At 36.3% G+C, this 26,570-nt stretch overlaps 1 protein-coding gene across 2 annotated transcripts in view; it reads right to left on the bottom strand.

Annotated features, from left to right (window-relative positions):
* Window positions 1-2,720: 2,720 nt before the first annotated feature.
* Window positions 2,721-26,570, bottom strand: part of LOC137629488 (spermatogenesis-defective protein 39 homolog) — a 194,352-nt gene continuing 170,502 nt past the window's right edge. For both annotated transcript variants that reach the window (XM_068360822.1, XM_068360821.1), the window contains exons 12-14: window positions 22,426-22,515; window positions 12,840-12,938; window positions 2,721-3,053 (exon numbers count right to left, since the gene is read on the bottom strand). In XM_068360822.1, coding sequence (XP_068216923.1) covers window positions 3,033-3,053; window positions 12,840-12,938; window positions 22,426-22,515 — 210 coding nt within the window. In that variant the 3' untranslated portion in view covers window positions 2,721-3,032. The remainder of the gene's footprint in view (window positions 3,054-12,839; window positions 12,939-22,425; window positions 22,516-26,570) is intronic.

Raw genomic sequence — 26,570 nt, 5'->3', positions numbered from 1 at the left:
AACGTAACGCTCTCTAGGAGAGCGAGAGAGCACTAGCTTAAAAACAACGGCTTCGAAGTAGCTAGGCCTAGTGTAAGCTCTGACGTTTAGGCGAACGAGGAGCAGCAGTTACAAAAAGATCCGGACGAAGATCCTTAAAAAAATCATCATGATTTAATTAAAGTCCATAGGAGGCTAAGCAGCTTTAGGCTCCTCTCCATTTGACAGAGTCCTCAAGGGAATATCAGTAGGAGGGAGAACAGCAACTTCCTCATCTACAGGAACCTTGTCCAATAAAAGCTGAGTCTCTTACTGGTGCATTAGTAGCGGACCAGAACGCAACGTCATGTAACTGCTTGACAGTCTGTGAACTGTCAACAACTGAACTGTCAACCACAACAGGTGCGTGAGGACGCACAGCGTCCACTCGAGACTGCTTTGACTGCCTAGACTGAGCAGTCAAAACGACTCTAGAATGCGGAGGTTGACGCACAGCGTCAAAACAAGTCAACTCCGATTGTTAGTGAACGTCTTGAACGTCAACAGGAGCATCAGCAAGTGGCCTAACGTCCAAATGCGGCTGAAAAACCACACGAGACCGCATCGAGTGTGGTTCTAAACAACCTGACTGACGTGACTAAGCTACGCCAACGTCAACAGTAAGCACAAAGGAACGTTAGGTTGGCTGAAAGCCAGGATATCGATGAGATAAACGGCTAGACTCAACGGACTAATCGGTAGAATAGTCTTCTATAAGGGAGGCAAGCATATACTGCATGTCTTGCCATACAACCCATTAAGGATCAACGGAAATGGTTGTGGTAAGAGACGAGGGTAACGTCTGTGACCGCAACACTTTGCCTACAAAAAAAGACTCTCGGAGTCTGTGTTACGCTTTTGTTAGGCGGCGAGCAGTTATCCGATGACTGCATAGGGTCAGAGCTGTCCTAATGGTTGCAACCAGGACGCTGGACCTGTCCTGAAAGGACTGACTTTCGCTTAAGGGCTTCGAAACCTTGTGACAGGTTTCTTATGCGAAAAGCCTACGGATGACGAGGAGAAACAACGTCTCTCTCGTCTTATGGTAGGGGAGATCTTGGTAATATACACCCGATACCATAGAGGGAAAACGTCTGTTCGTTGGTCAAGGCCTCTCGAACCCATAAGTCGTTTGACATTACTTCTCCCCTGGGCTTGGGAGCATGTAAGAGGTCCCGGACTAGGTGAACGACAGGCACGAACAGACGAACCCTCGGACGCAACACTGTAACACTTTGCGCCTCAGACGCAACACTGTAACACTTTGCGCATATCACTTTATCACTTCGATTTTCTGTTTTGCACTTATTTCTACCTGAAACACGCAATTCTACCCTACATTAAAAGGTAGTAATTGCGAAATCAGTCGTATAATGCAAGCTCATTAATACCAGCAAAAAACAGAAAACATATATTAAGATAAAAAAATCAGTGGTTGGGAAAGAGACTAAACACTAGTTCATATAACTACGTTTTCAATCTCTCACCACACATAGCCTGGGGACGAGAATAAAAACCTAAAAACGTTTTATCCTTCCTCCCCGTACAGCGACTAGGGACGCGAGTAACACGAGAACAACGTTACCCGCTTGAACGGAACGTTTTCTCTCCTCTCTCTCCCTCCGTCTCTATCTCTCTCTCTCTTTCTCTCTTGATTTCGCACCTAAGAGAAGAGCCCAATTATATTTCGTCAAAAAAAAACATGTTATTTGACTAAAGGAAAAAACTGAAAGGTTTTTCAATAAAAAGTTCCTTTAAATTAGAATTTAAAACATTTAAGCTAAGAAAGAATGAACAAAACGTCAGAATCGATTTACTCTTACTGCAAAGTGAAACCGTGATACACTCTCTCTCTATCGTAACGATAGAGCGCATGTTGAACGTCCTGAACGTCAACAACTGCGTAGCATAAAAAAACTAAACGTTAGTTCATCTTTGAAAACAGTACGAAGACTATCAAAGAAATTCTTTCATAAAATATTACATTTAAAAAGTTTTAAATCCTTAGCTCTTTAAAAGCTAATTACGATATAAAGGGCTCAACGTTGATTAACTTCGGTTTCCAAGTTAGGACCGCCTACTCTCAGGAAAGGTCTATATAAACAAAACATTAAAATTTATTTTTATATGTTTATAATAAATGGAAAGTTAATCGAAGAGGCCTAATAAAGGCGGAGAGATATAAAATATATAGAGGAAAATCTAAAACGTGATAAGAATTACTAAAGGCCTAAACACACTTCCGTCTAAGGGAAGGGTCGGCCATTTAAAAGTGAAAGAAAGTCCATACTCTCTTTGTCACCATAATTAAATCTATCCAAAACGAGTTCAAGATTTAAGATGAAGATAAAACACCTGCATAGCGAAAGCTCAAAACTAGAATAAAGTACTTCACCAATTAGTTGTGAAAAAACTCCAGTTTAGCAACGGCGAATAAGAGCATCTTGTCGATAGCTCGACAGAGAGAAAATTGAGTTCTTTGTTTACAATGAGTACTGGGTATCTGAACGACAGATGGCGCTGTTGAGTACACCCCCTACCTGTGTAGCGATCGCTGGCGAATTTTTCCGTAGAGTTTTTCTGTCGAGCAACAGAGTTGCAGCTATTATAATCACCGGCTAAGTTAAATATTGAAAAAAATGCGTACATGAATACAGGCTTCCCAAAAGAAAATTTGAGAACACTATTGAGTTAATCCAACAATTTGAGTAAGAGCAATGTCTTCTATTTTTAATCATAAACTGTCTTTGTTCCCTGAATATAATGTGCTTATAAGTAACTATAATACTTATCAATAACTTTGGTTGAAGCTTTCCAGTCAAGCAAAATTTTAGGTTCTTTAAACATTCATAATTTTTTATTCACATATTATGAAGTAAAAAAAAATTATGACTCCATATTACATCATCTTTATACAAAAGTAATAATTCTACATAGGAATGAAAGAAACTTGTTACAGTATATAAACATATCAACATTATCAACAATATATAGTACAAGGCCAGAAGTGAGATTCAGCTTCTTCCTCGCAGACTCTGCCAAAGGAAGAAAGATATTGTCAGTATACCTATTGCAAAGATAATACTTTAATGTGATAAAAGCAAATAAATTTGCAAAGTGAATACTGTTCCTAAAATGTAAAGCTCTGAAACCTTTACAGAAAATATAGTCTCTCATAACAAAAAAACCACATGCAGTATTTATATGCATATTAATTTTTATCTTACATTGAAAATGAACCTAGATAACTAAAAAATTACAATTTGCTTCTAGCTAGTGGTTTTAATTGCCTGAGTGAGCAAATAAAGAAAACTACATAATTTATTACTAGCTGAATGGGAAAAGACAAGTTCAATGAAACAAATTGGCTTTCCAGTGTATAGTAATGCATTAAATACTACGAAATATAAGATTTTTTTTAGAAAAATAATAAAATGGTAATATTAATATTTCCTAAATGTCTTGGTAGTAAATACCAGTTGCATGTGGTTGATAAAGTAGCTCATTTGATAGTACAGATGTTATTGATGAAGCAGCATAATAAGCATTGGGAATTTTCTTATAAATCTAAGTTTGACATGCAAGATGGATGATATGTGGCTCAGTCCAGTCTTCTATGAAAAATTGCAAGCATTAAAACAATGCCTTTAAGTAACCTGTGCCATATTGCTTGAGCTGTTACATTACTAATAATTGTCAGGTTAATGTGCAATGTTCAATGTTTATTGAAGAGTCAACTTTTTGAACAGCCTCTCAAACCTATTGTGTGCTTAGATTAGTCTTCTTAAGACTCAAGAGAGGTTGGAAATAAGCAAGGAGGACAGCAATGTCCTTTTTTTTTTCTTTTAGTACAAACTGAGAGCTTGTGGTGGCCGATATGGTAACGTCCCTGACTGGTGAATGCCAGACTGGGGTTCGAGTCCCGCTCAAACTCATTAGTTTATTTGGTTGCTGCAATCTCACCATCCTTATGAGCTACGGATGGGGGCTTTAGGGGAACCAATAGGTGTATCTGCTGAGCTGTCAGCAGCCATTGCCTGGCCCTCCTTGGTCCTAGCTTGGGTGGGGAGGGGGCTTGGCTGCTGATCATATGCATATATGGTCAGTCTCTAGGGCATTGTCCTGCTTGATAGAGCAATGTCACTGTCCCTTGCCTCTGCCATGCATGAGAAGCCTCTAAACCTTTATGTCACAGAAAGGCAACATTACAGTATTAATCTAATCCATGCCAAGTAAAAGGATTTGGGACATCAATACACTGACCTTGAAAAGATATCTTGGCAATAAATTTTGGGATGAAAAAAACACCCAATGAAGCCTGTTTGAGCATTACTCTTTAAAACAATAAAAAAATGAGCTTACTCCTTTTAATGAAGAAAAGGGAATAAAAAAAGATGAAATTGACTAGGTTTTCATTTATAAGCATGCAAAAATTGATTTAAACCCAAAGAAATCTGATAAATATGGAATAACTTGTCCACTAGAAGAAATGATGGCTAAGAGATATAATGTCCTTCAGAAGCCTCAAATGCAAGAGAACATCCTTTACGATAAAAAGTACCGTAACTATATAACAATTGCTAGGACTTAATTCTTCCTACTGTAAATAGAAAAAGGTATGTCTGAAACATACTAAGTATCCTCAATTAACTAATTATATTCACGTATTCTTAGACAAGCTACAACCCTGGTTTAAAAAAAAAAAAATTACTGCAATCCTAAGAGCCCCAACATGGAAAACATTCTCATGTAGAACAGATACAGAGAAGTACAATAAAGAATGATTGATTATTAAGCTAAAATTATTATTTCCATACTGCATTTACCTATGAATAAAATAAAATAAAATAATTCCTTCTCACTGCCATGTACCCCACGGTGGGATCGGTATACCACAAGCCATGTCCCAAAATTTAAGTTGGGGAGAATGCAAACTTAGAAAATTTCCACCAACTCCCATCTATTTGAATTTGAAAACACAGCCCTCATGATTAATATGGTCAAAAGTAGCAATAAACTAATGACCATGGTACAAACTTCATTATCAGAATAAAGAGACTTCAGTACAAAACTGAAAATTGAAAGAAGAGTATCACAAAATTCAAGGCCACTTTAAATGCTATATTGTAAACAAGGAAATATGATACTGTAACTTTCACCTTATGTATTTAGAGGTTTTGTCAAGAGATGCAATTTATTTTTAATGTATAACATGGGAGATAGAGAAATGCAGCAGGAGTAAAGCTACCACAACCCCATTTACCTAATGGAGTAACATTTCCCTTCTGCAACAAATAAAAAAACCTCTTCTTGTTAACTTATGAAAAATAAAAGAAAACTTAAGAGAAAACAAATCTGCTATCTATACACAATATATATATATATATATATATATATATATATATATATATATATATATATATATATATATATATATATATGTATGTGTGTGTATGTATGTATGTATGTATATATATATACTGTATATATATATATATATATATATATATATATATATATATATATGTATGTATGTGTGTATGTATGTATGTATGTGTATGTATATATATATATATATATATATATATAGATAGATAGACAGATATATACTGTATATATATATATATATATATATATATATATATATATATATATATATATATATATATATATATATATATATATATACTGTATATCTGTCTATCTATATATTTATCTATCTATCTATATATATCATATATATATATATATATATATGTATATATATATATATATATATATATATATATATATATATATACATATATATAGATATACATATATATATATAATGTATATATATAACCTGGCTCTAAACTTCCATATGTATAAATGTTAAATAAAAGAACCTTACTTTTCTGGGACACAAAATCCAAACTGATCACTCTAGCTTCAAGAAATCAAGAATTAAGTGAAAGGGTTGCCTTTTCCTTTAGACAGTGATTGTTAACAATCTGGTATAAGCAAAGAAAGAATTTCTAAATCTACATAGAGTCCAGTTTTAGGGAATCCCAACATTTATATTCTTGAGTTGTACCAGAAAGGGTTCCTTTTATGATTGATCAAGTTGCATTAATGTTTGACTAAATCATAAATTCTCAGCAACAGTCCAAGACAATCAGACATATTCCTTTTCCAAAAGTGATAAAGTCTCCCGTTTCTCCTAACAAGAAAGTCTAAAATGTTCACTGAACCAAAATTTATCCATGATATGTTATTTCAACACAAAGGAATGAGGCTACTGTAATACTGTAGTAATATTGACAAGATTTTCATTTAAAAAGAACTACAGGCTCATATTTTATACACAATTGTGACAATCTTAAATTCAAAATATCACTCCAAATGCAATTCTAATGTGCTTGAAGTTTTATACAAATTTTCTACAAGACGGACAGTCGGCTGTCTTAATTATAGACAAAATTAAAACAAGGTCAAACAACTCAACTGGAAGACCAACCTTGTTTATCAACATTGGTAGGATCACTGCATGCTAAGTCCAAACAATTGCCACACTTGTGTGTAGTCTCATTCATGATTTGCTCACAACAAAATTCCAAAGCAAAGTTCTTGAGCCATGATTATCAATATGAGAACTAGAACTCAATCCACTGATATGATAAGCATTGAAATCTCTGGCACACACGAGAGGCTTTTTTATTATCTTTTTTAATTTTAGCCATGATGGTATGAAAACATTAAAAAATAATCTCATCCATGTCTGGACCACAACACATGGAACAAAAATTATAGTAGTTATGCCTGCCACAAATCTCGATGTCTTGCATCTCATAACATCCATATCCATCACATCACTAATTAATAGTAAGATACTCACTCCTTATATTCACTGCTATCGCTCTTGCCCTATGAATGGTATTACTTTGTTCTCTAATATTGCCATATGGCAAGTCCACAAATGTTACAATACATTATATATTACTGGCACAGTCTTAGATGTATTGGTCATGGATTTCACTTAATATCTCTAAAGAGTACTGCATAAATATTAAAACCAATAAAATATTACATAATAATTGGAAGAAAACTCAACAATAATAATAATATCAATATAATCATGATTATTTATAGTAGTGACAAAAGATAAGTGATAAACCATACAATAAAAGTAAAAATGGTAGATAAAACTGGTCAACACGGCAAAGCTGACACACAATACAAGGCAAAGAAGCCTCCACACTATCCACTTCAACTAAAGAAAGACCAGTAACAACAGTTTTGAAAAAAAAGAGATAAATAAAAAGATAAGGAAAAGGATTTTTTTATAAACCATTACACATCCTTGACCTTTCTACATTATCAGGCCTGTCTATTTCGCCATTTGAAAAAGAAAAAAAGCCTCAGTTGGTCAAACATTAATGGCAGAGGATTTGCTAACCTGTCCCATTGCAACTTAGGTGTTGTAAACATCATTTTGATGTGTCTGGAGGCCCTAACCTTGGCTAATAATTCCTTGATAGGTAAAATAGAGGAAAGGAAAAAATATCCAAGTTAGAAGCATGGTATTTTGTTTCTAGGCTGTTGGGTCTAGTTATATTTTAGCAAAGAATTGGGAGCTTATGCGAGTGAAAAGGTTCATCACAGGCATGCTCAACTTTTGTTAGGGTGAGTTCAGGACACAAAATCTATTCCAATGGTAGCACCTCACTCCTTAAGCTAAAGTTGACTGTAATCATGTTTAGCATTTCTAATACAAACCTCTGGATGATTTTCATACTGTTGGCCTCTGCCAACATACAGAAATCTACAGCCTAGAGTGTGGTGCAGAGGTTCAGATCTCATTCTATTTTGATTGCCAGATGTGTATGTCATTAACCCGTTGATTTCATTTTCCACTGATGCAGCAAACACTTGGGTTGATGCTGCAAAGTCTTGAGGAGCTAAGAGCATGGCTTTCTGCTGCAAAAAGTTGATGTGGAGCTTTATGAATGCCTCTAACAAGGCTTCTATTGTTTGTTGTCCTCAGCTGAGGAATAAGAAAGATTACAGGGATTTGCCACAAATACTGGTGCAACAAAGCCTTACGTGAGGCTATGATAAACAAGCAACAGCTGACCAACACTTTAAAAACTACATTTGTATGGACCTCGCCATACAGCAGTTGTGTGAAACAAGGTTCTCTAAGGATAAAAGCTGTACTATACAAGTTTGACACCTTTCAGCCAAAGGTTTTGGTTGGTGTTGGAACTCTTGCAATACTGATAGCAATCTTCTTATTCTGTCTGCTAATGAATTAGAGTAGTTAAAGTGCTGACCTCTACTTTCAGATACTGTGCCTTTGTATATTGCACTAGGTCTGACTTTCAGTTGATGTGCAGTTGCAGTTATCAATGTAAACAGCAACGACAATCTAGGTTTTTTCACAGGACTGTTGTTGTTTAGGCTGAAATCGACTATTTCTCAAGGTATTTTTCAAGCATTTTGTCATTCTGGTTTGCCTGGGCTGCTACTAAATACAAAATCCATGAGAACACTTAACTTACTTTTACTTTAAGGGGACTGTCCGCAATGGTGTTTGACATAACATTAAAAAATCGAAAATTGTTTTATTGTTGCAATGTACTGTATGCAGAAACATATCGTACATGCTCTCTAGCAGTTTCAGCCAATTATTTTTACAAATAATGAAGATAAAAGTGGTCTTTAAATAATGACGTCATCTTTACTGCGTCGTCTGCTTGACTGAGCTTGACAGAATCGTCTTTGCACGTTTAATTTTGCATTTATATAGCGATTTTTTCCACTTATATTTTGAAATCTCATACTCTGGCAGAGATGGAAGGCATTAGTAGAGGGTAGGCGAGTGCAAACTACAATCTATGAGAAGAAAAGCCAGAGTTTCCAAAGATGTATAGAAGTTACATTGCACGTGTGTTTGTTTACTTGCAGTTCGTATGTACATTGTGTTTTCACAATGTCCTCATGAACTTTATGGCAAGGTCAATGTTACCTAAAGAAAGAACAAAAAGTAAGCAGAGAGCAACAAAAAACAACCAAAATGAGAGGGAAACATGAAAAAGAGTACAAAGCTGGAACATTCTAATTAAAACTCTGGCAACAAGGCCGGTGGCAACTCATGACACCCTTACACTAAGTATATCAGTAAACTTAGGATTTAAAGACCTCATTTTGGGAGCCTTCATGTAGGAATAAACCATAAAAGTACAAAGTAAGGTTATCATAATAATGTTATCTTGATTTTTTAAAGAAAAAAGCAAAAATTCATAGCAAATCTTTGGGAGCTCATAACTCAAAAACATACTTATTCAAACTTAAGTACATTTTTCACACTTATTTATTGTTCGATTTTAGAGGGAAAGATATCATTGAAAAGAGGAATAGAAATCCCACAACTTTGTGTAACATAGTTTTGATTTCCCTTTTTCTCTTTTTTTCATGATTATTTTACATCTAGACAAAGAAAATTAAGAAAAAATTCATGAAAGGAAAAAAAAGGGAAAATAAAAAATCTCTCAAACAGAATTATTCGATTTATAAAGAAGTTTTGATGGTATGATTTTCAATATTGGTGTCATACTAGTGGAGAAAAATATACCTAAAATTTTTTTTAAATCATGTTTTTAGCTTATAAATCAAAGTTTTTGATTAAATGACTTGAAATTTTTATATGATGAAGGCATTACATATGTCTAAAACATATAGAAATCATGTATTTTAAATCATTGGAAAAAAATATGCATGACATAGTGGATGGTCCCCTTAAAGGCTGCTTTTCTGATCATTTACAGCAGGGGAAACCTACTCTCTACAGGAACTTCACAGTCATTTCAGTCGTTTCATCATGTTCATTCCTAGACATTCCGCCTTTCACACTGCATATTGCTTGTTTATTGTTAAATCTACACTACTGAAGCACTTAGAAAAAAAGAAAGTCTTCAGTTTCCTCTTTAAAATCTTAATATCTTCACTCTTTCGGATGTCTAGTGGGAGCCTCTTGTATAGTCTCGGGGCTGCATATTTAAAGGCTCTACAGCCTATTCTTGGTGTTATCATGATTTGTTGGCAGCACAATATGTAACAGTTCTCTTAAATATTTTGGACATCTGGTTCTGACAACTTAATGGGTTATTGTACATACTTTAAACCCAATTCATGGTTTAATAGGCAGCTGGTGTAAATCAATTAGTAGAGATATTACCAAACTCAAACACAGAGAACAGAATTGAAATAATTCCTTTGCTATATATGGCGAAGGTACTTCCTAAATTCTGGAAGTATCAGTGCATCGAAGTGTGAATCCTGGAAGTACAGAGATGCCAGGAAGTCCTCTTTCCTGATAGACTGTCACACTGACTCCACTGATGAGTAAAACAGCTTGTCTGGTATACTAAACAAAAGAATATATGTCTGGGGATATGCAAACGATGAATGAGGGCTCTGGAAGATTGATGGGTTTGAGAAAAAATGAATGTGTACTTTACAGTATTTTGAATACAGTAAAGGTAGTACATAAAGAATATATATCTTCATGGCCTTTCAAGCTAACTGTGAGTGAAAAAGAATTAAGCTGAAGTTACAGATATAAACTTGACAGTCACAAAGAAAGTTGATAAAATCAAGCACTGTAGTGGAAGGAATCTACAGCTTCAGCACAAACTAGGTCAATTTAGTTACAATTTTTTTTTTTTTATTTCCAAACAATAAATATACTAATGAATCCCCAAATTATGGGTTAGGTTACACTCAATCTAGCCCCAGCTGATGATATGAAATTGTGTACGATACCTAGCTAGTTGGTTCCCAAGTGAGCAGGAATATAGGGGTTGAGAGAAAAATCTGGGCTTTGTATAATGAGGTTGAGAAGCTTACTCTTCGAAGATATTAGCCATGTTACTCATCATCAAAATCACTGATGGTTGATATTTATAAATAGGGAATTTTCCACCTTTGGCCGACCAATGCACATGAAAATATCTAGGTACAGGTAAAAATTATTCATCATCATCATCATCATTATGATTATGATTATTATTATTACTTGTTAAGCTACAACCCTAATTGGAAAACAAGATGCTATATGCCCAAGGCCTCCAACGGGGAAAAATAGCCCAGTGAGGAAAGGACAAGGAAATAAACTACATGTGAAGTAATAAACAATCAAAATAAAATAATTTAAGAACAGTAACAATATCCAATTAGATCTTTCATATATAAATTATAAAAACTTCAAAAACCAAGAAGAAGAGAAATAAGATAGAACAGCAAGCCCGAGTGCACCCTTAAGCAAAAGAAATCTAATCCAAGACAGTGGAAGGCCATAGTACAGAGGCTATGGCATTACCCAAGACTAAAGAACAAAGGTATGATTTTGAAGTGACCTCCAAGAAGAGCTGTTTACTATAGCTAAAGAATCTCTTCTACCCTTACCAAGAGAAAAGTAGCCACTGAACAATTACAGTGCAGTAGTTAACCCTTTGAGCAAGGAAGAAATATTTGGTAATCTCAGTGTTGTCAGGTGTATGAGGACAGAGAAGAATGTAAAAAGAATAGACCAGACTATTCGGTGTATGCGTAAGCAAAGACAAACCGTAACCAGAGAGAGGGATCCAATGCAGTAATGTCTGGCAAGTCAAAGGACCCAATAACTCTTTAGCAGTAGTATCTCAACAGGTGGCTGGTGCCCTGGGCAACCTACCAAAACCAAATCTGTTTGTTCTCTTAGTACACCTACAACTGTTGATCATTTTAACCATCCTTGGTTCTCCCTACAACATTCATCACCACAGCATACTAACATACTCCTCCCACCAACAGAACTTTATGCGTTACACTGGATGTTTGAGAAAAAAATTATTTTCAGTCACTTTCTTATTTGTTAAAAAAAAGTTTGCACTTTTCTAAAGGAAGCTCTTTGAATATATCATCATGCGATAACATGAAATATGTTTAATTCTACTTGACATCCTTTTTTTCTGATCTGTGGTATAACATTACGGTCAGAACACTGGTCAGAAAACCGGGTAGGTATTGAAAGAGGAAATTTCCTATTTCTTGGATCATGGTGTTTACTAAAAACATGAAAAATGATTCTTGAGTAGAGTTGAATTTATGCCATATCATCATGTTATGATATTTTAGAGGTTTCTTTGAGAAAAAAATGCTAATTTTTTGGTAAATAAAAATATAATCAGAAATCTTATAAAAACTATTTCTTTACTTTCTAACTTATCTAAATGGAAATTATTCAAGCATATGATAATAGATTATGAACAATCAAAATTTTCAATATTTCCATGAGAGAGAGAGAGAGAGAGAGAGAGAGAGAGAGAGAGAGAGAGAGAGAGAGAGAGAGAGAGAGAGAGAGAGAGAGAGAGAGAGAGAGAGAGAGAGAGAGAGAGAGAGAGAGATTTTCTTATAATTGACATGCAAATTATTATATTAAGTTTTACAATAAACAAGAAGGAAGCATTTTTAATAGGTTACTGATAGTATGAAGTACTGTACAATAATAAAAAATAGATTAACTCAAGAAAAAAATATCCTCGAGTTCACTGTACACAAGTACTTATGCTCACTCTCTAGGCTCTTTTGATTATTGAATTCAAACATAAATCAATATTTTCAAAAGCGTTATTACCATCGAACTAATAAAATATTGTGGAACACGTGACATGATAAGTGTCTACTCCTAATTTTTAACCAAAGTATTTTTTATGCACTAAATAGGACTTTCAATCTAACTTTCTTTCAACAGTCCATATATGTAATACTTACACATACATAAAAGTATATCTACTTACCTTTAATGCATTTTCTGCTTTGATGTATTCTGGTGAACCTGCAGGGATCTCCTTCATGTACTTTTCAAGAGAATCAGGATCTTTTTGAGCAATATATACCTGAAAATGGTAATGAATGTGAAACAAAAACGAAATAGCAATTTCTGTTGAAAATGATACATGCCACTATGAATGTTGAGTATTATTATTATTATTATCATTATTATTATTATTATTATTATTATTATTATTATTATTATCATCATCATCATCTCCTACGCCTATTGACACAAAGGGCCTCGGTTAGATTTCGCCAGTCGTCTCTATCTTGAACTTTTAAATTAATACTTCTCCTTTCATAATCTCCTACTTCAAGCTTCATAGTCCTGTCATGTAAGCCTGAGTATTATAAAATGGAAATATTGTACAGTATACCCTAAAGGCATATTGAGAATTCTTGTTCTTAGTTTGTGCAGTATTTACCTAAGAATTTAATTGCAAAATAAGTACAGTGGTACCTCTACATACGAATTTAATTCGTTCCACAACCTACTTCGGATGTAGAAAATGTTCGGATGTAGAAACGAATTTTCCCATAAGAATACATGGTAATTCATTTAATTCATTCCTCAGCCTAAAAACCCATAATAAATCCTTAATAAATGGCTACACATAATTACACATAACAATAACATAACTGCATAATATGGAAGAAGCATGTAAAAAAGATAATTTTAAAGTAATAATGAATAAAAAATGTGTTTTATTGCCACTTTACCTTAGAGACAGGTGTAGGATTTGCTACGCCAGGAGACGGACGATCGGCGAGAAGGTAGACATGGTGTTAACGTGTTCTTTAAATAAATACTCTCTCTCTCTCTCTCTCTTGTTCTTCTTCACTGTTAGTGTTAGAGACGTCTATTATTTTTTTTCTGAGAGAGAGAGAGAGAGAGAGAGAGAGATTAAACAAAAATGAGAGATTAAACAAAAATGTGTTGTGTACAAATGATTTTTAACAGCGTTAACGAGTTGAAAGACAGTTAAATGTAACTAAAAAAACAATATCAGCGAATCTGAATTTCTTTATTAACTAAAACAAATATTGATACAAACACACTCGTGTGCGTATGCGCAAACACACACACGCATGAGGAGACACGATCGGCGAGGAGGTAGAGATGGTCACTGTGATAACATACCGTAACTACGGAAATTTTAATCTAACTTAGCTTATCTATTTTTATTTTTATTTTTATATTTCATATTTTTTACATTTTTTTTCTTTTTATTTTTTTATTTTCATCACTTTCAGTGACGAGTTATGGTATGTTATCGCAGTCACCATCTCTACCTCCGACCGTCTCTCTTATTGCGTAGCAATTCTTGCACCTGTGTGTGTGTGTTTGTGCATACGCACACGTGTGTGTTTGTATCAATATTTGTTTTAGTTAATAAAGGAATTCAGATTAGCTGTTATTGCTTTCTTAGTTTCATTTGATTTTTTTTCAACTCGTTGACGCTGTTAAAAATCATATGTACTCTAAACACATTTTTGTTTAATCTCTCTCTCTCGGAAAAAAAAATAATAGACGTAGATGTATCTAACACTATAACAGCGAAGAAGAAAGAGAGAGAGAGAGAGAGAGAGAGAGAGAGAGAGAGAGAGAGAGAGAGAGAGAGAGAGATTTTATTTAAAGAACATGTTAATGCTATGTTTAGAGAGAAACAGAAAAAGAGAGAAGTCTTATTTAAAAGAGCTTGTTAATGCTATCTTGGTTTTCTTTGCTTCACTTTTTCCTTTCTTTCTGTTCATCACGCTGGCCCTTCTCACAAATGATCGTTGCCAACAATCTCTTTGTCCTTTATCCCTATCAACAAAAGGCGTTCTATCTCTTCCAGGGTATTGCTACGATGTCTTGTAATAATGGTGATCCCCTTTGATGGTTATTTGCTTTAATGGCTGCCTTCAGCTTGATGATCCTTGAGATCATAGGCCTATTCCGGCCATATTGTTTAGCCATACAGTATCACTCACATGCACACTGCTCTCATGTTTTTCTATAATTTCTTGCTTCAATTCTAATGAAAGAATTGCCTTCTTCCTGTACTGAAACTTAGCTTCTTAGGCACCATGATTATAGGTAAAATCAAAAAGGAAATGTGAGAAAAGGAAGAAAATAAGCACTGTTAATAACAGACCAAACAGAGGACAACCACACGATACACACAAGAACAGAGAACTGAGCACTCGACGCTCAATGGCGTAATGTTTACTTCGTGTGTCGAAATAAAATTCGGGTGTAGAGTCAAAAATTTGCTCAAATTTTATTTCGGATGTTGGAAAATTCGGATGTAGATACGTTCGGATGTAGAGGTTCCACTGTAGTTAGAAAAGAGGTATTACTACAGTATAACCTATAAATTCAGATTCTATTTTTAGTACAGGAATATGCTGCTTGTTCTGGAGCAGTGATGGCAAAATATTTGATTTCAATAACAAAATTTTAATTTCTTTGCTCATCTGATGTTCATATTGCTTCGTCCCCGAAGTAACGCAATGATTTTAATTTAAGTACCAAAATTTTTTATTTTTCTACTCATCTGATGTTCATATTACTTTGTTCTCAAAGCTGATGCAATATGGACGTTACCCCCAAAGAAACTGCAAAAAGAAACTTCTTTCATCAAAATAACATAAGATCTTACTACTTTTGCCTGCTATAAGAGTTAAGAATAATTTGAAGACAAAATGTTGGATAAGGAAGTTATGACTACAGCACACAATAGATCTATTTGCCAGTGAGGGTTGATAAAGTATTATTTGGCCAAAACTGCAGACATTAAGAGTCACGTTACTACTAATTTGTTTTGCAGGTTCGGTTGTCAAATCACCCTTTGTCCAAATACTTATCTTTTATGGTTAAAAGACTGGTTACAAACATTCACAAGGAGTTGCTACCAAGTTAGAAGGAAAATATGTAAGTTTAGGGGCATTATATTACAAGTGTAGGTACATAGCTGCTTTTTTGTAGGAATATGTCTTAGAAAGTTTTGGCTACAGATCAGGGCTTACTAAATTTGTATTCGCTAAACTTGCCTAAAAGAACCCTAATTTGCTTATCAAGATTACTAGGCTTTAGTTACCATAGTAACAACTGGGAATATATTTTAATAAAATCTTATTTTCTTTTATTCTATTAATGAATGAATTTAAGCAGTCTTACAGGTACTGTATTTAGAATAAACTTAATCTTAACAGTTTAGTAACAAGACACTACACTAAGAGATAAGTCTGGTGTATAAATGAGTTTTCTTTTACAAATTTCCTTAATGAGCCACTTCTATTAGTCTGTGTGAGTCTACAATATGAACATCAGGGGAGGTCTATACAAATAAATTTAATTTCAATAATAAAAATCTTTATATTTATGTTCATATACATGCCAACTCATTAGTCAGCGGAGAGGATGTTAGTTTTGACATCGAGACTGATTTAGGTTGACTTTAACCACCAGATATAACTTTGGTGAGCAAAAGGTTGAAAGGAAGAAAGCATGAATTTTTAAGGTTTTGGGGCAATGTTGATATTGAGTCAGCTTCAGTGACATAGCGCTATGAACAACAGAGTTGATTCATAGATATAATGGAATTAGAGTAACAATTGACGACTTAGGTCTTCAGTCTTCTCTGGTCTCTCTTCTGATGCTGCAGTTATTAAGTTTCTTGCCTACCTAAGATGCAGATCTACAGGTGTTGACTTTGAGATTCATTACATCTTTTATAACTACTTTTTTAACCCTCTTGTGATTTTGGAGGGTGCACTTATGCTATGAGGTACATCACTTCTGAAGGAGAGGTTTTTTTAGTGCGCTTCTGTATGTCCAAACTATTATCATTATCAATAACCAATATACAACCTGATCAGAAAAGCAGAATGCTAAAAGTTCAAGGGCTCCAACAGGGAAAATAGACCATTCAGGAAAGGAAATAAGAGAATAGGAAATAAACTATATGCAGTACAGTATAAGTAATGGATAAAAACTATAAAATATTCTAAGTTCAATGACAATGTTAAAATCGATAATTCATATATAAACTATAGAATAAGACATATGTCATCCTGTTTAACATAAAAATATTTGCTACAAGTTTGAACTTCTGAAGTTCCACTGATTCAAATGCAAGATTAAGATAATTTCCACAATCTGGTCACAGCTGGAATAAACTTCTAGAATTTTGTGTAGTGTTGAGTCTTATAATCGAGAATGCAAGACTGTTGGATTTAACTGCATACCTAGTACTAGGTACAGGATGGTACAATCTGGGAAGATCCAAATGCAAAGGATGGTTCAAATTATGAAATACATACAGGATGGTACAATCTGGGAAGATTCGAAAGCAAAGGAGGGTCAGAATTTATGAAATACTGTATGTACAGTATGGTACCTTCTGGGAAGACCTGAATGCACAGGATGGTCAGAAGTATGAAATACATAAAGGATGTTACAATCTGGGAAGATCCCAATGCAAATGATGGTCACAATCATGAAAAATCTTATGCATATTATCTGAATGACTGTGCCAGAGATTAATATCCTGATCAGGAATAAGGAATTTAAAAGACTGCAAGTTTATATCCAAGAAATTAAGATGAGAGTCAGCAGCAGAAGAACAGACATGAGAAAAATACTTGAAAAAAGGTAGAATGAAAGAATTAAACATCTCTTCAGAATAGATTGATCCCCAAAAATCTTGAAAGACATTCTTAATAAGCCTGTTTTTTATGCAAAATTGAAGAATAAACAAATTGAATGTGTTTCTCAAAAGTAAATTTACAATCAAGAACCACATCTAAAATTCTAATTGTATATAGTTAAACAAACATCATCAATTCAAAGATCTAGATGTTGAGGAGCCACTGTATTAGAACTACAGTACTTACAATCATACTTTGAATTCTGTTATGGTTCAGCTTCCTGCACCATAACTAGCACCATGCACTATTATTTTACATCTTCCATAAGGGATTCGGCAACATTAGGTCTACATTCAGGAGATGGAACTGATACAAAGAGAGTAGCATTATCTGCGTATGTAAAAAGCTTATTTTATAGGGCCAACAACACATCATTCATATATAGTATGAAAAATAATAGACTGAAAACACTACCCTGAGGGAAACCAGATAATACATTCCTATAGTCATTATGGTGCCCATCAACAACTACTTTTTGCCATCTACAGTATAATTTAAAAACTCAATAATGATATTAGGAAAATACCCACCTACTCCTAAATGTTTGAGTTTGAAAACAAGGGCCTCGTGATTAGCAGTCAAAGGAAGAATTAATATCAAGACCAATCATACGAACTTCCTGACCACAGTCAAAAGATTTTTGTACAGCATTGGAAATTGTAAGAAGGGCATAATATGCTCAACGTCGTTTACGTAAGCCAAACTGCAATCTAGGGAACAGATAATTATTTTCAGCACACTTATTTAGATGTTTTGGCAAAAGACGTTCACAAACTTTAGATAATACGGGAGCTATGGGAATTGGGCAGTAATCAGCAGGGCTAGAGCTACCAAAGAAAAATTTACCTAATGAAGTAACATTACCAATTCTCTAAGTGCAAAAAGAAAAATTAATAATAGCAGGCAACTAAGGAGCTAAGAAATTAGGGGTCTTTACAAAAAACAAAGGGAAAATACCATTTGGTTCAACACCTCCATAAGCTTCAAGATCCATCATTAGTGTTAATATCACAGGACCAAATATCTAAACTAGTTATTTTAGCCTCCAGAAAACAGGAATGAAGAAGATCGAGCTCTTCATTATTCAGTTCACTATCAAACACATCACCCAAAAGAGTTGCCTTTTCCTTTGGACAGTGAGTGATAGAGCCATTTAAGGGTAACCCACCATCAATGTTCCTCAGCTGTACCAGAAAGGGTTTCTTTTATGGTTAAATTTAATTCCTTTTCAGTTGAAGCCTCAACTCTCTGAGCTACAACTCTTAGCTCAGTAGTTATTCCACATTAAATCTGATTTGTTACCTTCCAAAGATTATACACCTGTTTCTCCAAATAAGCATGTCTACAATCATCACTGAAACAAGGTTTGTCTTTCACTCAGTATTTCAACTCACGAGAAGAGATACGCCCATCAATAATGTTCACCAGATTATCATTCACAAGATCAACGGGCTCAAAATTTTTATATAATTGCAAATGCAAAACATCACTCAAAATGCCATTCTAGTTTGCTTGAGATTTTATAAACATCTTCCATAAGTATGACACATCAGGGACAGGCTGCTCAGTCTTAATTAATAACGAAACGAAGATATGATCGGCTGTACCGACTAGAAAACCAACCATACAAGCTATAACACCAGGGTAGTCAGTTTATACTAAGTCCAAGCAGTTACCAAACCTGTGAGCAGCTTCACTTATGATTAGCTCACAGCATGATTCAGAGGTAAAGACTAAAGCTTTAGCCATGGTGATTAGTAGGAAAAATAGAACAAATCTGGATTCTGATAGATGGAACACAAATAAAAGTGGTTATGCCTACCACAGACTTTTATAACCTGAATCTCATGACATCCACACTCCTAGCAGGACTCATGAGCAGAAGGGTACTCAGTCCTAATATACACTGCCATTCTCCTTACCCTAGGAATGAAACCCAGTTTCAAAATTATTGGTTTCTTAAAATCTGAAATATGCAGCTTAGATGAGTGCCTCATTTGAGAAACCCAAGTTGCTGAGCATAATAGAATAGCATACAGTCTAGGATCAACTGTAATGTCTAATATTGCCATGCAGTCCACAAATATTGTAATAGATAAGATGACACTGGCAAAATCTAGGATGTACTAGTCTTGGATTTTGCTCAATATCTCTAGACAGAGTAAGAATTAAAAGAATTAAAAAGGTCTTATCACACTTGGAAACAGACTTTACAATAATGATAACAAAAAGAATATGTATACTATATAAAAAACAACTCATTAAACTCAAAGACTATACAAAAAATGTTGGATAAATTGATCAGTATGGCAGAACCAACTCATCATGCTAGGCTTAGTACCCTCCAGGATAACCACTTCAACTGAAGGGAAGACAGCAATGAGGGTTTTCAAAATAAATACCAAAGAGGAAGATATAGGAACAGATAGGGATAAGTCAACTTCTTGATAAGCCGCCATTCTATTAAGTATGTACAACAAAGCTTTTAAAAAACAAGAGAAAGAGAAAACCAAGAAAAGAGTGCCTGAGTGTATTCTGAAGCAATATATAACCTTCTGGTTTGTTAAATTATGCTGAGGAATGATTGAATTTGTTCATAATGCTTACTATGTAAATTAACAGCAAATTGTTATTTTTATATCTCTCACAGTTATCAATGTACTAAATGCCCCATAAATTTTTAATATAAACAGATTTCTTTTAAATAAAGCCTTGCAAAAATCTATTATTCTAACCACTGAGTCACTGCCAACAACCCTTTCCAAATTTTCTATACAAATAGAAGTAGCTGAACTACCCTTTCATGAATCTGTTGTTCCTTTAATTCCTTCCTCTAACTTGATTCTAACTTGCTATGTGACCTTGTTACTGAAACCTCAACTAGAAACAAAATGCCATTTCAGGAAATATAACCTTTGAAAGTCTAAAATCATAAACCAATTAAGAACTTTTTCTCTCAACATATCAGTCTTGATACCATACAACTTTACAGCTCTGACGTATCACACCTTTCCTACCCGAAAGGGTATGTGGGGCATATAATCCAACACCTATTGAAAAAAATAATGTCTTAAAGAAGAAGACTGTAGCCAACTCCTGGGGAGGAAGGTATGTGCTCCCGCTATGTCCCTTGCTGTAGAGCGTCCAAAAGCCATTTCTTAGAGATGGAACCCAAGATCGGCAAGGAAGGCCAAAGCTGGTGCACAGCATCAGCAGCAAGAGACTCCCCTAAAGCCAAGGGTGCTGCCACTTAGCTAGGAGTAGTGGCGAAGTCCTCCAAACCTAAGGGTTGTCCAGGGGTCAAACGGCCACCACTCTTACTCGATTGTCCTCCAGAGGAGACTGATCAAGCAGTCAATGGAGAGGAAACGAGACACTGGAGTAAGCAGTTGGAACTTCTTCACCTTTGAGGAAGACCCTGAAGGAGAAGAAACCCTTTTAGATTTCTTTTTTCGTTTCCTACTGAACCACACCCACAGGAAGGATGGCCACTTTTGACAATCATCATAAGGAGACTCCGGCAAACAAAGATGACCACTGCATGATGGATGAAGGGCATAAGAATCTGTCTCCGGGGGACATGAAGGTGCTGCAATGGCACCCTTCAACACTGAGACAAATCCACATCATATGGAAACCTCACGATACGCAGGTAAACTTGAAAAGAGAAAGAAAATATAGAAATACAGCTGGTTTATTCATAAGGAATGAGGGTTAAATAGAGTGATGGCACGACAGCTCTCTACCAAGCCAAAATAAAAATCACGACATTTCATCAGTATGTGTGAGCGGTGGCTGGTCTACTCCCCACCCACCAGCGGTGGGCAATTATACCTTGCTAAAAGGTTTTATGGCTAGTTTACAGCTTTTGCCAAAATATATATCCACAATAAAGAGCGCAAGGTTTGTATTAGATGTTGGAACAATTTTATTTTGGGGCAGACATTGACACAGCTTTGAGCAAAAGAATACAAATCTCATGGGATATTCATAAAAATAATTCAGCTCTGTTCATTTTTTTCAATACTGAATACTATTGCCTGTTGGGACCTTTGAGCTTGTAGCATGAAGCCGCCTAACTAGTAACAGTAGCAAATTATTTTTTTTCATCACAAAGCTTTCGCCTTACTTAGACAGCTTATAATAAACGTGACATTGTGACTCAACTCATGAGAGTTGGAGTATATTACAAGTACTTTCTAATGAGGGATACCAGAGAAAAGACTCACATCTTCAAATGATTTTACCCTAGTCTCATAACCCACTTTTTAAGGAAGAATATCAAAGGTAAAATATGAAGTGTTGTGCTTGAGTACCATATAACTGAATAAATTTACTTTCCCTTGATATATAATTTTCATATTTTGTAAAATGTTCTTACTTTTAAATAATAGATGGGGTAAGAAATATAGGGATGTAGAAAATGTCCAATGGGTCTCAAAGGGCTAACATCATCAAAATACTAGCGTACACTGTATCACGACAAAGTACAGTACTAATGCCACTGATTACATAATAGACCATCCTGAAAATAGTTTATCAATAATTTCTTTATATGGAAATTATGAAATACCAGACGAATATTTTTAATTATGATCACCATGTCTCCCAACAACAATGTTTACCAAGACAGGAAATATGATCTCCCAGGTTTAAGTGGATGCCTCTCCTAACTGAGCATTTCAGTTATAATGCCCATAATCACTAGGATGATGATAAATGATGAACTCCTATAAGGATATCTTACTCATAAGTATTACTAATACTACTCATCTTCAGTTTAATAAGACAATTAGTATTTGGGTGAGAACACAGAAAATAGTTCAATAGGTCAAATGATAGTTGGCTTACATCAATAACTGCTTGGTAGGATTTACAATTCACTGCCAGTTTCAGACGAACATCTAAAGAATCGATGAGCATAATGTAAGCTGCAAGAACCTGAAAAATAGGAATGGTAGAAAATAAATTTACTAACTTATACAAATTTTTATATAAGATACTTATAAAACTGCAAATTTCCTATAATAAACAGAGTTGATTCAAAGGCTTTGGAAATAATTTAAAAAAAAATCATTTTATAATCCATTACAATTAGTCATAATCTACAACATGGTTAGGTTCAGAAAACCAAATCATAAGTCAATATCCAATCCTCTTAGCCTACTTATAGGATCTCGGCTATTTTTCTTTTAATTCTTGAATTGTACTCTACATTACAGTACAGTAATTGCTTTTCCAGATTAAGCTATTATTATGTATGGTACACATTTCAACTCAGCCTTCTAGCACAACAAGTCATACTGTAATTTTTCCCGTAACTGGAATACAAACCTACTCTATTTATTAGGGGTGACTCACCCATTAGGAGGGTGGACATCCTTGCCAATCTGGCTTTTTGGCTACCCGGGGGCTCCATATTTTCAATAAGTTTGAACCAAAAATAATGAGTCCTGGCACCTCACTAAACATTGCTACGCAAGGTCCGTGGCCTACGCAAACTGTGTTGAGATATTTGGTAATGGGACTGTCCAGGTGAAAGTTATTCCAATCTTTGTAGGAGAAACCGTTGTACCCAAGACTTTCCCCATAACAGCTCTCCAGGGTATGGGGATGCAACAGTATTAGCTTAATACTAGGTATACAAGGAAGCATGGTTTACCTGCAGTAGTTTGAGGTCAGTTTGTGCAGAGAACCCAGAATGATGCTTTCCCCAAGAAAGGGAAGGATGAAGAAAAACATAAGAGCCAGTCAAACCCTTTCATTCACGCTGACTAAAACCAGGTAACAGTGCCCTCTGCCTTCTGCTACTTGTCCAATAAGAAGCTTGAGGTATTATAACAGCTGTTGTGCAGCCACCACAGGGCCAATAGAGAATACTGTATATCAAGATTCCTGCGGGTCACATCTTGCAAGTAATGGGCTCTGAACGAATTATTATTATTATTGTTATTACTTGCTAAGCTACAACACTAGTTGGAAAAGCTGGACGCTATAAGCCCAAGGGCTCCAACAGGGAAAATAGCCCAGTGAGGAAAGGAAAAAAAGGAAAATGAAATATTTTAGGAAGAGTAACAACATTAAAATAAATACCTCCTACATAAACTATAAAAAAAAAACTTTTAAAAAAAGAGGAAGAGAATTAAGATAGAAGAGTGTGCTCGAGTGTACCCTCAAGCAAGAGAACTCTAACCCAAGACAGTGGAAGACTAGAAAACAATGGTTTGATTTAGGAGTGTCCTTCTCCTAGAACAGCTGCTCACCATAGCTAAAGAGTCTCTTCTACTCTTACCAAGAGGAATGTGGCCACTGAACAATTACAGTGCAGTAACCCCATGAGTGAAAAAAAAATTGTTTAGTAACCTGTGATGTCACATGTAGTAGGACAGAGGAGAATATGTAAAGAATAGGCCAGACTATTCAGTGTGAGTGTAGGCAAAGGGAAAGAGAACCGATACCAGAAAGAAGGATCCAATGTAGTACTGTCTGGCCAGTCAAAAGACCCCATAACTCTCTAGCGGTAGTATCTCAACGGGTGGCTGGTGCCCTGGCCAACCTACTACCTCTTGATGTTTCCACACCCCAGCCTGTAGAACCTCTGTCACTGAGAAATTTCTCTAGAAGGCCAAAGATGTAGCTGCATCCCTGACATTGTGAGCTCTGGGGCAACATGAAGGAGGAGGGTTAGGATTCAGGGCATGGTGTATGACCTTGCCAATCCAAGCAGAGATGGTGTTCTTAGTGACCCTCCTCTTGGTCCTCCCTGTGCTGACGAAACGTGCAGGAACACGGGGACGGGCTGCGGCTGTTCTCTTGAGATACAGCCTCAAACTCCTCAATGGGCAGAGTAAGAGATGATCAGAGTCATCTGTTACGGAGAGGAGACTCAAAATCCGGAAAGAGTCCAATCGGGGATCTGCTACTCCTGGATTCTGAGTCTTGGCAACAAACTCAGGGACGAAGCTGAACGTTACCTCTCCCCCTTCCCTTGACTGGGCGATGTCATATAAGAGACCATGAAGTTCACTGACTCACTTGGCCCAAGCCAAAGCTAGTAGGAACACCGTCTTCCAAGTCAGGTGGCGTTCTGTTGCCTGGCATAATGGTTCATAGGGAGGTCTCTTTAGAGCTGAGAACTGGAACCACATTCCACGGGGGAGGTCTCATTTCAGACTAAGGACAGGTAAGTTAGCAACTATGTATGAGTGAAGAAAGTTCTAGCGATGAGGAAATGTCCATTCCATTCAGCCTAAGGGCGAGGCTTAAGGCTGAGTAATAGGCTTTTACTGCCGAGACTAAAAGGTGCATTTATTCCAGCAAATACACAAGGAACTCTTGTGTTGCTGGATAGTGGCGTCGAGAGGAGAGATACCCCTTCCATGACACCAACCACAGAAGACTTTCCACTTTGCCTGGTAGACTGCTACTGATGATTTCCGGAGGTATTCAGACATCCTGCTCGCAACTTGTTGCAAAATCCCTCTCTGAGTGAGATGGTGGATAGTCTCCAGGCGGGAAGTTATAGCGAAACTATGGCTTTGTGGAATATGTTGGCATGTGGTTGTCATGGAGGGAATTCGCTTGGAGACTACGTCAGGAGTTGCAGAAGGTCTGGAAACCCTTCCGCATGATGCCATAGCAAAGCTATGAGAGTCATTGAAAGGTTGACCAATGTTCTGGCCTTGTTGAGTACCCTCCTCATCAGACAGAACGGGGGAAAGGTGTAAACCTCAATGTTGTTTCACCATTGTTGGAATGCATCTTGCTAGAGAGCATTGGGGTCTGGGACTGGGCAGCAGTACAATGGAAGCCTGAAGTTCAGGGCTGTTGCAAAAAGATCCACTGTCGGAAAACCCCACAAAGTCACGACTTTGTTGGCTACTAGATGATCCAAAGACCACTCGGTATTCACTATCTGAGATGCTCTGCTCAGGTTGTCGGTGAGCACATTCCTTTTACCTGGAATGAAGTGTGCTGATAGTGGTATCGAGTGAATCTCGGGCCATCTCAGTATCTCTACTGCTAGATGGGATAGGGGCTGTGCGAAAAAATACCTCCTTGTTTGTTGGTGTGAGCCACTACTGTGGTGTTGTCACTCATCACCACAACTGAGTGGCCCATCAGGAAATGGTGGAACTGTTGAAAGGCCAGGAAGACTTCCTTCATCTCTGGAGGTATTCTTCTGACTCTGACCGGAGGCCTGAGGTCGTATGGTGCAGCATGTGGGCCCCAGACCCTTTTTTGAAGCGTCTAAGAATAGCATCCAATCTGGGGGGAGGACGAGAAGATCCACTCCCTTTCAAAGATTCTCGTCTGACATCCATCATTCGAGGTCCGTCTCTTCCACTGCTCCCGTGGGGATCAGGATGCCCGAGGAGTTGAAGGCCTGATTCCACCTGAACTTGAGTCGCCATTGGAAAGATCGAATCCTGAGGTGCCCATTGGGAACTAGACGGGCCAGAGATGAAAGGTGCCCGAGGAGACATGGGCACGTTTGGGCTGGAAGTTCTTCTCGTCTGAGAAAGGGTCTTGCGACCTTTCTCAGCCTCATTACCCTGTTGTCTGATGGGAAGGCTATATGGAGATTGCTGTCTATTATCATGCCTAGGTATACCAGTCTCTACGTAAGAACCAGGGAGGACTTCTCGAGGTTTACCATGATCCCCAGATCTTGGCAAAGCCTCAGAAGTTTGTCTCGGTGTTGAAGAAGGGTCAACATCGAGTCTGCTAAGATTAGCCAGTTGTCCAGATAACGGAGGAGACGGATGCCAATCTTGTGCGCCCATGATGACACTAAGGTGAAGACTTGAGGTGCTGTGGAAAGACCAAAGCACAGCACCTTCAACTGGTATTTCTTGTTGTTTAGGCTGAATCTTAAGTTCTTCCTTGAAGACGGATGGATTGGGATCTGGAAGTACACGTCCTTTAGGTCCAGAGTGCACACGAAGTCCTGTGGTCTTACCGCTTGTCTGACTGTGTCTGCTGTCTCCATGTTG

The sequence above is a fragment of the Palaemon carinicauda genome, chromosome 37 (genome assembly GCF_036898095.1).
Source record: "Palaemon carinicauda isolate YSFRI2023 chromosome 37, ASM3689809v2, whole genome shotgun sequence".
In the NCBI taxonomy this organism is placed as follows: domain Eukaryota; kingdom Metazoa; phylum Arthropoda; class Malacostraca; order Decapoda; family Palaemonidae; genus Palaemon; species Palaemon carinicauda.
This window is presented reverse-complemented; position numbering and strand designations above follow the sequence as displayed.